Source organism: Larimichthys crocea, chromosome XI (assembly GCF_000972845.2).
Source record: "Larimichthys crocea isolate SSNF chromosome XI, L_crocea_2.0, whole genome shotgun sequence".
NCBI lineage: Eukaryota > Metazoa > Chordata > Actinopteri > Sciaenidae > Larimichthys > Larimichthys crocea.
Genome location: NC_040021.1, coordinates 877,320 through 889,173, shown reverse-complemented (window position 1 = coordinate 889,173; position 11,854 = coordinate 877,320). Strand labels below are relative to the sequence as shown.

At 40.6% G+C, this 11,854-nt stretch overlaps 2 protein-coding genes across 4 annotated transcripts in view; both read right to left on the bottom strand.

Annotated features, from left to right (window-relative positions):
* The window catches only part of msraa (methionine sulfoxide reductase Aa), a 24,025-nt gene extending 14,300 nt beyond the window's left edge, over positions 1-9,725 (bottom strand). Inside the window, exon 1 of one of the 2 annotated variants that reach the window (XM_027284680.1) lies at positions 9,492-9,725. In XM_027284680.1, the coding sequence (XP_027140481.1) occupies positions 9,492-9,627 (136 nt within the window). In that variant the 5' untranslated portion in view covers positions 9,628-9,725. Of the gene's footprint in view, positions 1-6,722; positions 7,267-9,491 lie in introns of those variants that run through there. The other variant, XM_019265716.2, reaches the window with a different exon arrangement.
* ift172 (intraflagellar transport 172) overlaps positions 1-11,854 on the bottom strand; it is a 57,077-nt gene that overhangs the window by 5,809 nt on the left and 39,414 nt on the right. The window lies entirely within an intron of this gene.

Genomic DNA, 11,854 nt, shown 5'->3' with positions numbered 1-11,854 from the left:
GAAAAACAAACATAAATGACCAATTTATATGCGGAAAGGTCCCCATGACCCAGTCAGTCCTCCCTGCCGACTCTTCGGTGAACTCTCCCCGTCTGAGCCAGGTAAGTCCCACTGTTTGACGACGGCGATTATATGATTAAATTTCAAGAACACACAACAAACAACAGGTACCGTCTTTGGCAACGTATATTAAAAAAAAGATCTACGACTTTATGTGAAAAAGTTGCCGCCACCCGGTCAGTCCTCCTTGACGACTCTTTGGCGAACTTTCCCCAGGAAAACAGCCTCCGTCTGAGCCGGGTAAGTCCCACTGTTGACGACGGTGATTATGTGATTAAATTATTAAACAACAAACAACAGGTAACGTCTTTGGCAACATATATTTAAAAAAAGATCTACGACTTTATGTGGAAAAGTTGCCGCCGCCCGGGCAGCCCTCCTTGACGACTCTTTGGCGAACTTTCCCCTGGAAAACAGCCTCCGTCTGGGCAGTAAAAGCTGGCGAAGTCTCACTGTTTATCTATGGGGATAATGTCGGTACGTCAGGTAAGTCTGATGAGAAAAGATCTTTAAACTTATGTGGAAAAGTCTTGAGGGTTCATTAAACCATCCCTGCCGACTCTTCGGTGAACTCTCCCCTGGAAAACAGCCTCTGACTGAGCCGGGTAAGTCCTACTGTTTGACGACGGCGATTATGTGATTAAATTTTAAGAACACACAACAAACAACAGGTAGCGTCTTTGGCAACGTATATTTAAAAAAAGATCTATGACTTTATGTGGAAAAGTTGCGGCCGCCCGGTCAGTCCTTCTTGATGACTCTTTGGCGAACTTTCCCCAGTAAAACAGCCTCCATCTGGGCAGTGAAAGCTGGTGAAGTCTCACTGTTTATCTATGGTGATAATGTTGGTACGTCAGGTATGTCTGACAAGAAAAGATCTTCAAACTTATGTGGAAAAGTCTTGAGGGTTCATTAATTGTCCCTGCCGACTCTTCGGTGAACTCTCCCATGGAAAACAGCCTCCGTCTGAGCCGGGTAAGTCTCAGTGTTTGACGACGGCGATTATGTGATTAAATTTCAAGAACATACAACAAACAAACAGTTAGCGTCTTTGTCAATGTATATAAAAAAAAAAGATCTACAACTTTATGTGGAAAAGTTGCTGCCACCTGGTCAGTCCTACTTGAGTCCTTGAGTCCTACTTCGGTGAACTCTCCCCTGGAAAACAGCCTATGTTTGGGCAGTGAGAGCTGGTTTGCTTGTTTACTTTCCACTCTGCACGGTGGGTCAGGATCCATGTTTTAATTTTTATTTTACCTACATTAAAAGCCAGTTTCTGACTGTTCATACTGGCAACTACTTTTCTTTTATTAGGCGGTAAAGAGCAGTGAAAGAGGTTAGAAAGCTCTTCACATTAAACAGCTAGCCTCCCGCTCTCTCTTCTCCATCCCCCCATGAATCCTGTCATAATAATAAGGCTGATCACAGAACAGGCCTTTATCCACAGCGACATCTGTGGCACACAAACACACACAGTTTCTCTATTAGTGCTGCTCTATTTCAGCTCAGGCAGTCAGGGCTGCTCCAGAATCAGCCAATCAGCACTCTGAGGCCTGCGTCCTTCATCGCAGATAATCAAACAGAGTAAACGGTAAAATGAACGAGTCGTCCATCAGCAGATCAGCTGTGGATGAATTATCCTGCACAGAAACGTCTCAGCTTCCCGAGATAAACCCGAAGACAAAGCGTGTTTACGTCATCCTGCACTGAGCTGAACAAAATGCTGACTCAGACGCCTGCGTCACTCTTTTTTCTTAACTTTTTTCCCTCCCATTGTTCATCAGAAGCATAATAAAAACCATCACGGCTGCAGCAAGAACAACCTCAAAGTGTATCAACGCCGCACTAACGCTCACTCTCTGTTTGCCTTCGCTCAGATAGCTGAGAGCTCAGAGCTCACAGGAAACGAGTGGAGACCGACGAGGTCATGAAGTTCACAGGACGGACTCCAAGACAAACTAAACCACACGCTGCACCTTTAAGTCTGGTCCTTCATGTTTACGAGCATAAAGTTCAAGTAAAACGTGGCTGAAACCGTTCATCCTCTAAACCACATGGAGGCCCACAATGAGCTGCTGTTAGCTCATGTTAGCTCAGTCTGTTAGCTGCTGTTAGCTAATGTTAGCTCAGTCTGTTAGCTGCTGTTAGCTAATGTTAGCTCAGTTTGTTAGCTACTGTTAGCTCAGTCCGTTAGCTGCTGTTAGCTCAGTCTGTTAGCTAATGTTAGCTCAGTTTGTTAGCTAATGTTAGCTCAGTCTGTTAGCTGCTGTTAGCTCATGTTAGCTCAGTTTGTTAGCTACTGTTAGCTCAGTTTGTTAGCTGCTGTTAGCTCATGTTAGCTCAGTTTGTTAGCTGCTTAAAGCTTTCCAGCTAGCACTGGGGCAGTGTTATTGGTTACTGTGTAGTCAGTGTCATGCCAGAACTGGAGCTAGGCAATGTAATATAGGCTCAAATATTAACTTCATATCAAACTGAAGAAGCTTGGCATTAGCATCCGTAGCTACAGTCATTTTCTCCCTCTGCAGATTAAAAGATCAGACCCGGTGCCTCACAACACTTCCCCGGCCCAGGAAGAGGAGCTACACCCTGGCCTGAACGTCCAAGGACTCCCCCCTCCTCCTCCCCCTGGAGCTCCAGACCTGACAGTGATAAATGAAACACTGCAGCTAATGTCTGGCTAGGGGATATTGGAGCATCTACACACACACACACACACACACACACACACACACACACAGAAAAGATTGCCTCAACTGCTCTGCAATTAAGTCTACAAAGTAACCCCACCACCACCACCCTCTCCTCCTCCTGTGTCTCTCTCCCTGATTGCCTGGTTTCTTCATCTTCCCCCTCATCCTCCCTCTACATCTCCCTCCTCCACCCTGCCTCAGTGCTCCTCTCTCCCCTCCACCCGAGCCTCTCAATCAGCCTCTCTGATTGCCATCATCATTTTTATTACCGCCCATCATTACGACCATCGGCGTTATCCTCATTGTTCTGCCGCGGACGGACGTCTGCGCTCGCAAACGGTATTTTTAATAAATAGTGATTGTTTTCCGTTGGGAAAACAAACTGCTTCACGAGCTTCAACGAGGTTCGGACACAATGCTGAAGGTTGTTGCTTCCATCTGTACGTGAACGAGGAGGACTGAAAGCGGTCGCCTTAAAGCCGATGAAGGTTGCTCTGGATTGGTTCACATGCAGGGAGGCAGAGGCATTAAACATATTACAATACAAGCTTAGCTGTTCAGTTTCTATTAATACAACATGTTTATTATCATTATAAAACTTCTGAGATTCTGGTTCTTTGAAGACCTCTTCTTCGAATTCACCTCATAACAGAACTGCTTTTGGAGTTTCTCCTCATGTATCCAGATGAAACAGATCATGGAGGTTGTCTTTAATGTAACAAATTGAAGACAACCTCCTCCTTTTGAAGCCTTTTGTCGTGAACTGAGCAAAAATACCGTACTGCAACATTCATTTTGACTTTACGGGGTTAGAATTGCAACTACACCCACACCACCACTGGATGCCACTGAATCCTAAACACTGGTCCATCTGGACTGAAGATTTGTACTGAAAGAGATAAAGAAGAGAAGGAGACTGAAACATCCAGTAGAAATGTTTTTATAGATCGTTTGAATTAAACGATTTACGATGAGTTATCTTCTGAATTCAGAAGATGCACGGTGGAATTTTCTGTTTATTGATGAAAACAGGTGTAAGAATATTTCCCTTTCTGACATTTATGAGTTTATTTATTACACCAGACGTGGCAAAGTTGGTTTCTGAAGGCAGTTTTGGGTTAAAATGATCAAATAAATGTCATTTTGTGAGTCTGCTTTATCTATTTTGGGGCCTTTAAGGTGCCTGAAACAAGCTGACAAACACAGCCCCGTCGTATCCGTCTTGTTTTTAGTGATCGAATCAGATGAAACAACATTAACGTTGAATATTTAAAAAGGTAAAACACAGTTAACCTCCAAGCGTCAGTCTCTCTCTCTCCCTCCATCTTTTCATCTCCACCTCCGTTCCTCTCTCTCGTCCGTCATGTGTCTCACGTTCTCCCCTAAACGCCGCCATTTCGCGCCCGTCAAGGTTATCGGGCTCGCCGTGTAAACCACTATGAGGTCAGCTGATGGGATCACACACACACACACACACACACACACACACACACACACACATTCATATGCTGGAATCCCTCTGCGTTGTCGTGGTAACGGCTGTGACAAAGGTAGATGGGCTGAGGAGAGTCGGCGTGAACCTGATAACACCGCACAGTCAGTCAACAGGTGATGAGACGGGAAGGGACGGGACGCCAGAGTCACCTGATCTGTGCATCTAAACTCAATTTTATTTACATAGCGCCAAATCATAATAAGTTATCTCATAGCACAGAGCAGGTCTACATCATACGCTTTATAAAATTATTTACAAAGACCCAACAAGTCCCACCACGAGCAAACACCCTTTAGATAAAGAGTTTCGGAGGTGTTTGGGTCCAATTACAAGAACAACATCAGAAAATTGTAGGATAGTTATTGGTTTGATTAATCATTAATGGTTGTGTATTGATTACTGACAGTGGCTGATCAGGTTTATTATCAGCTGATCGTATTCAGTTTATCACAGCAGTATCCTTGTTTGTGTTTTTAAACAAACTTTTGAACTTTTTATTTAAACATTTTAAATTATTTTACATTTCCTGACACAGGCCTTCATGTAATAAATGACAGACAGTATAAATTACATATTAATAAACAACAAAAAAGAATTAAAGTGTTAAAGTGTTAAATGAGTTAAATACTAAAAATAAAAATAAATACATAAAATAATAAAAAGATAATAAAATAAAAAGATATATAAAATCATTACATCATAGAAAAGTAGATTAAATAAATAAATAAATGAGTAATTATTAAGCTAAACAAAGAAATAAAGCAATAAAAAATATCAATAACAATGTGACTCTCTAAATCTGTTCATGTTTCTTTAAGAGCGTTGACGACTGTTACGACTGATAACGGCACAGTCGTTAGAACGCCTGCAGTGCCGTTATTCTCTATATCAGCACTCATGGTCTGAACTAACTGTTCTATAATACGCAATAAACCATTTTAAATCTATCTATATTGGCACGCTCTTTGTTAGAGAACTTTTTCTCTGCTTCTGAGGTGCCAAATCAAAACAGCTTAAGCTGACTGTAACTTGGACTGCATCTGGAGCTGCTGTGAGTCGTTGATAAGGAGGGAACAGCTGGTCAAAAGGGTTTTTTTTTTTTTTTGGCTTCAACCGAGCTGCAGCTTTCAGCTCGCAGTGTGTTTTGCTGTGTTAAATAAACCTGATATAACCATAATATCACTTCTGCTATTTTATGTCAACCTCACATAATCCCTGTTCCACCGCGTCGAGCTGCAATAATAATGATTTACACCTGCTAATTAAAAGACCAGCTGCTGCGTGTCTGAACGCATCTGCATTAAGCTGTGATGAGGATGACATTAACTCCTTGATTAGGCTTTTGTTTTCACTTTACTCCATCTGTGTGTGGGTGTGGAGGGCGAGGAGGCGTTCACAGGGTGGAATTAAGTGTTAGGAAGAAGTCGAGTCGGAGTAGTACTGTCCAGGTAACAAGTAACAAGTAGCTGTTAACCTTTGACCCCCAAACACAAATCCCACTAATGAGTTTTGTACAATATTACATTTTTCTACAAGGCTGATGTTCTGGAGCATACGCAGACGAACAGACTGAATGTCTGAAGACAAGGATGTGGGTTATTAAAGTATAACCAAACTGTAAAACACAGTCATACACCTTTACACCATTTTTGACACCAACCAGTGTGATTTAGTAACAAAAACTCAAAGTATTATTATTATTATTGAGGCCTGTAAATGGACACGTATTCTACATTTACATTGATTCAGAGACTTGCTTTGTATTTTTGTGTTTTATTACTGAATCTTATAAGAAACAGGACTTTGTGTTGAAGTTCAGCTTCAGAGAAATGACACATATTATATCTGTAAAGAGTAACTGAAATTATTGTTTTTGCTGACCTCTGGTGGTTTAAAGTTTCACCTTTCTACAGTGATGTAAAGTGTACCTCAAGACACCGTGACATCACTGATGGGTGTGGTTTTGGAGGTGAACAAGCAGGAAACTTTCAACCAAACAGGGCAATGAAACACTGCTATACTCTTTAAAGTGGAAATCTGAACATCTATAGATCTATGATGAACTCCATCTGCCTATAAAGATCATTTGCTTTGATAAAAAGCTCCTTAACGTCTGCTAAATGGACCTAAACTGGTGAATAGTCAACTTTCAGTCCCATCTGTCAAACTGTTTGCACAGTTCTGAATCTAAAATCCAAAGACTCCATGTCAATATCAACCAAGTCAACTGCGTAAAGATATTCAAGACGTGGTTTGGTCTTTAGTCGAGGCTTCTGGCCTGATTTGGCCTGCTTTGTATCGTTCAGGTCAGTTTCCAGACAAAACAAGTCATCACATTAAGAAGGAAAACAGACATATCTCGGCACTTCAACTCGCGCAATAAGATTTAGCGCTTAAACTGACGTGATTTTCCAAATTATTTAACAGTAATCCAATGGATTTGGTTTCGAAACCCAAACAAGCTTTCATAAACAAACCTCTTGCTTGGCGCAGGGTTGGCCTTCCTCTGGCTAGAAGTAGTCAAACATCCGTCGTTGTCCAGTTTGGAGACGTTTGGCGATTCGAAAAAATTCAACGTACGCGATTTTGTTGGCGATAAAATTACGGGTCGAATTACCGGACATTGTCTCCGAAAACCTGGTCGGGTCCGATGTCTGGGATGCGTAATATCGTTCAAAAAAGAGAAAATCGCTTGTTTTGTTTGTTGTTTCCATAGTAGCCCTTTCAGACGTCGAGTTTTCACTCGTTTCAAAGTACTTTTTCTCTCTCGTCTTTCTGGAGCCGAGGCAGAGCTCTTCCCCATCCACCACCACCACCACGCCTGGACATTTCTTGATTTCCTCTGGCGCTGCAGCCCTGAGCCAGACAGACAAAGGAGGGGAAGCCCTGCCAAGTCTCTCCACTGCAGGCATGGCTTTTCCTTCTCCTCTCTGCTCCCTCTCGCTCTTTCTTCTCCGTCTCCCTCGATTGTGGCAACGTTCCCGAGAAAGCTTTGGCGATCCTCCAGCATGTCTGCCACTCCGTCTGAAACCTTCCCATCCATCCATCCATCCATCCCAAACGTCCTTGCACGGTGGACCCCCGCCCTCCTAACCCCTCCACACCCACCACATCCTCCTTCCCCGTCCAACCCTCTCCACGAAAAATTAAAAAATCAAACAAACGTTTGACTCATCATTCCTCTGAACCAAAACACCCCGAGTCGATACATCTTCTCCACACAACCTTTACACTTACTCCTGTCATCTTTCTCTGCTTAATGTTAAACCACAGTGAGTGTGAGAGTGTGTGTGAGTGTGTGTTGTGTCTTTTGTTCAGTGCCAGTGCAGATCTATTCATCACGTGCCAAGACTCGGCACCCTCACTTGTAGTGAAGAGGGGGCAGATCGGTGCCAACTGCCCCGACTGCCAACTTAGTGCTGCTGTCGGTCTGTTTGCACACACACAAAACTCTCCAGCTCACAAACACACACTTTTGTTTGAGTCTTTTACACGTTAAGAGTGACCGTTATCCTTTAAAATAAAGAAGCAAGTCAACAGATGTATGGATTATTAAAAAGACAATACTGTTATTTATGAACCAAAACTGCTAATGTTTGATATTTATTGTCGATATTCTGATTCAATGCCTTCAAATTAAGACAAATCAATAATTCTATATTGACTTTAAGTGAGATTATTTACAGAGTTTTACAATATTTCTCTAATACTGAGCAAATTATAATTTAAAGGTCCAGTGAAACTACGGTGGCTGCAAAAAATGCAAATTATGGTTTAATGGTTTGTCTGTTCTGGGCTACCGTAGAAACATTAAAAAGGACCTACAGTGTCTGTAGATAAAACATAATTATTCTTATTTTCAGGTGATTAAACACAAATAAAAACAGAGTTATGAAGATATTTTGTGAATAATACAATAAGATATTAAGTTTTTGTTTTATGTATGAAGTAAAGAGGTTAATGATTTAATGCAGTTATACAGTTCATTAATGCTTTAAAGGTCCAGTGTGTAGCGGGGTAAACACTTAAAGGCTCTGTCTAAAGTCAATATTTAGTTTGTCTGTTCTGGGCTACCGTAGAAACACAGTGTTTCGACATGGCGGCTTCCATAAAAGAGGGCCTGCTCCTACTGTAGATTTTAAAGGAGAATTTTTAAAAAGATTCTTATTTTCAGGTGATTACGCATGCATGAAAACATAGTTATGAATTTTATATTACATGTTTGCCCCCAATCTTACAAACTGCACCTTTTAATATATGTTTTTTTTAAATGCAAAGCTCATTTTGATTTTTGATGGTAAAGATGTTTAAGAAGAAGAGATACTTTATTAATCCCTCAACGAGCTACTGCTGCCTTCTTTCATCTACATGCATTTTAACCAACAAGGGGCTCATAGACATGCAATGTGGAGAGAGATGGTGGAGTGACGGGAGCAGTTGGGGAGGTTCGGCGCCTTGCTCAAGGGCACCTCGGCAGTGCCCAGGAGGTGGACTGGTGGATGGAGAGGTGCCAGTCCACCTCCTGGGCCTGCCTCCATACTTTTGGTCCATGCTGGACTTAAACCGGCCACCCTCCATGTTGTTTCTAATACATTTACAAACATGAGAGGGCCAAAATATTAAATATTAGAAACACGTCTCACTATGATGCAGTCCAGTTTAACTACAATAATGAACAGAACAGTTACATGAACCGCATAACATATAAGCTTCATAAAAGCTGAATTTATGGCACAGAGCACATCTGATAGTTATTATTATTAATATATTATTATTATTATATTATTATAACCTGATAGTTATTATTATTTTCATCTCTATTTATTATTATATATGATTTTGTGATCTATATTGTATTCATAACAGAGTGCTGCTGTAGTAATGAATGTAGTAGATGTGATATAAAGCAGAATAAGAGGAGAAAGTTGTTTTTAAACGTGTATTTTGTTTATTTTGTTTGTTTTTGTTTGTTTACATCTTTAACCATGTTATGTGCGATATGCATGTGCGCATGCGCGGTGGGAGTTAGCAGCAGGTGCTAAGCAGCTAACTTTAATTCTTTAATTTAACTCGTTTATGTCTTTATAACTTCACCTAACCTCCGCGTGGGAGACAGATAACGAGGCGAACGTTAGTCAAACGTAACCAGAACGTTAAATAAAGCAGCAAACTGTTCGCATCGGTTCGTTATTCAACATTTTGTCATGAAGTGGCGATGCTAACAGAGTTAGCTTCGGTTCTCTTACCGGACACCTTGACGCCGTCAGTCCGGCCGGGCAGCGCCGTCTCCGGGGTCGGCATCCGAGCTTTAGAGGCCATGTCTCCCATCCGACTGTTCATGAAATGACGCCAGACCAGCAGGAGTCTGGAGGAGGAGACCATGGACACACACACACACTCACAGCACCTCCGACACTCCTGCAGGAGCTGCTGTTACCTAACCTCCACACAACGTTTACCTAACGTCCACACAACGTTTATGCAACGTTTGTGCAACGTTCAGGTTCCCACGTGTTGGCTACATCACATAAAACATCTGTCAGTCAAAAAAAAAAAAACAGAGTTTCTGCACAAATTTTTACTTTTCTCTAATTATTTAAGAGAAATTAAAAACTTTTTTTTTTTTTACTTTTATTTATTATTTAACATTTAATCAACATCACACGTGCGCCGAACTCACCAGAAGAGCTCGTTATTTCTTAATTTAGTTGATGGTACACTTTGCAGATGTGTAACATCACTAAAAAGTAAAATAACAATTAAATTATTAGATTTATGAATGGAGTTTGGTGCTGCAGGATAATCCCAGAAAACACATGTAAGCTTTATTTATATACATTGGTTTTAGATTATGAAAAACGTCAAATATGACAACAAAACAATGAAACAAGATCATATCAGAATCAGAATTCATTTTATTCGCTATGCAAGTTTACACAAACACAGAATTTTCCGGTCACAGGATTGAGCATACACAGAACATATATGGAAAAGAAAAGATAAACCAGTATAGAAATAAAAATAAAATAAGGGGTATAAAATATGAAATATGGAGGGGAATGGATATGTACAGTACAGAAGTGCAGATCAGTGTCATAAAGTGTCATGTGCAAAGTTCAGTGCGATTGCTGGATATTTCAAAACTTCATTTATAAAGTATAAATTAAGTAGTATTTAACTGTAAAATCTAATGCCATATTTTACAGTCTTTTACTGTTTCACTTTATAGTTTGGCAGTTTTTTCACTGTAAAATCTACAGACATTTTAAAATATGGAATAAAACACTTAACCTTAAATGTGAAATCACCAATATATCTATATGATACTAACATCTGTGAAAGAAATTATCTAATGCTTATTAATATTGTCTGATCATCTAATGTTTATCAATACTGTGAACATTATTTAATGATCATGCTGTGCACATTTGAATTGTTGAACTTCACCTTAGCTCTGAACTTCACCCCAGATGGAGAGTTTGCGTGAACAAGATGTTCCCTAAGGTCGAGTGTAACATAGTAAAACTTGTTGTTTGGGCAGTTATTGGCAGTGTGTGTGTGTCTCAGCACACACACATTGTTCGGCCTGTGTACAAATACGCCCTCACCTCCACATATTCTGTATGTGTGTGCGATATGCCTCTGACTTTGCAAACTCAGGAATAAACTTGGACATAACCTTGGTAACATAGTACAAAGATTACCACCACACATCGCTTTACCGTGATATTAGAAGAAGTTGTACCGTAACGTTCTGGAAACCAAAGCTGCCTGTATTTTACTGTACACGGTTTGTTTTTTTACAGTGTAATCTATCTAGAACCAAAGCTGTACATTAATCTTTTTTAATGTGGAATATTGCTAATCATAAATCAGCTGACCTACAGTCTTTATATCACAGTAAAGTCTTATTTTAACCTAATTAGACTCTTTAATCTAAACATGACTTTATCAACACACCTTAGATCATTGTACAGTCGTTTTATCGCAGCATATCACGCATTGAGACATCAGGAATGTGCCAAGTTATAAAGCAGAAGTGGATGAAATAACACATTCGTTTGCAGGGTTGTGTCATCAGTCAACATCAAGTTCCTCCTGTTTCCTTCTGCTTCTTGTACTAACCACACATCTTTTTACATATGAACTAAAATTATCAAACATAACTGATCATTTCTATTAAATTAAAGGGCTTATCACAGTCACTGCAGATGGAAACGTCTGTTAAAACTGTCAGACAATTCATGATTCATGACTGAACTGGTTAAAACCAAATAAATTAATATGCATATAGATATATATTATGTGTAAATGTGCACCAGGCTTCCAAATAAAACCTTCAAATGATCCATTTTCATTGCTCTGACTCTAACTAATAAAGCTCATACGTTGGTTGAAGGGAATGAGGCTCCATGAGATGGAGGCCACTGATTATTTCATGGTTTGTGGCTGTAATGGTGCAGTCAAACGAATGCACAGCAGCCCCCCATCAGTCTACTGGTTCCCAGTACGCTGGGTTAGCGGGGGGAAGGGATGGAGGGGAGACAGATGACGAGCCATATGGAAGAACCCAGGAGGAACGCCGCTCGTGTTGGAGAAATATTAATTT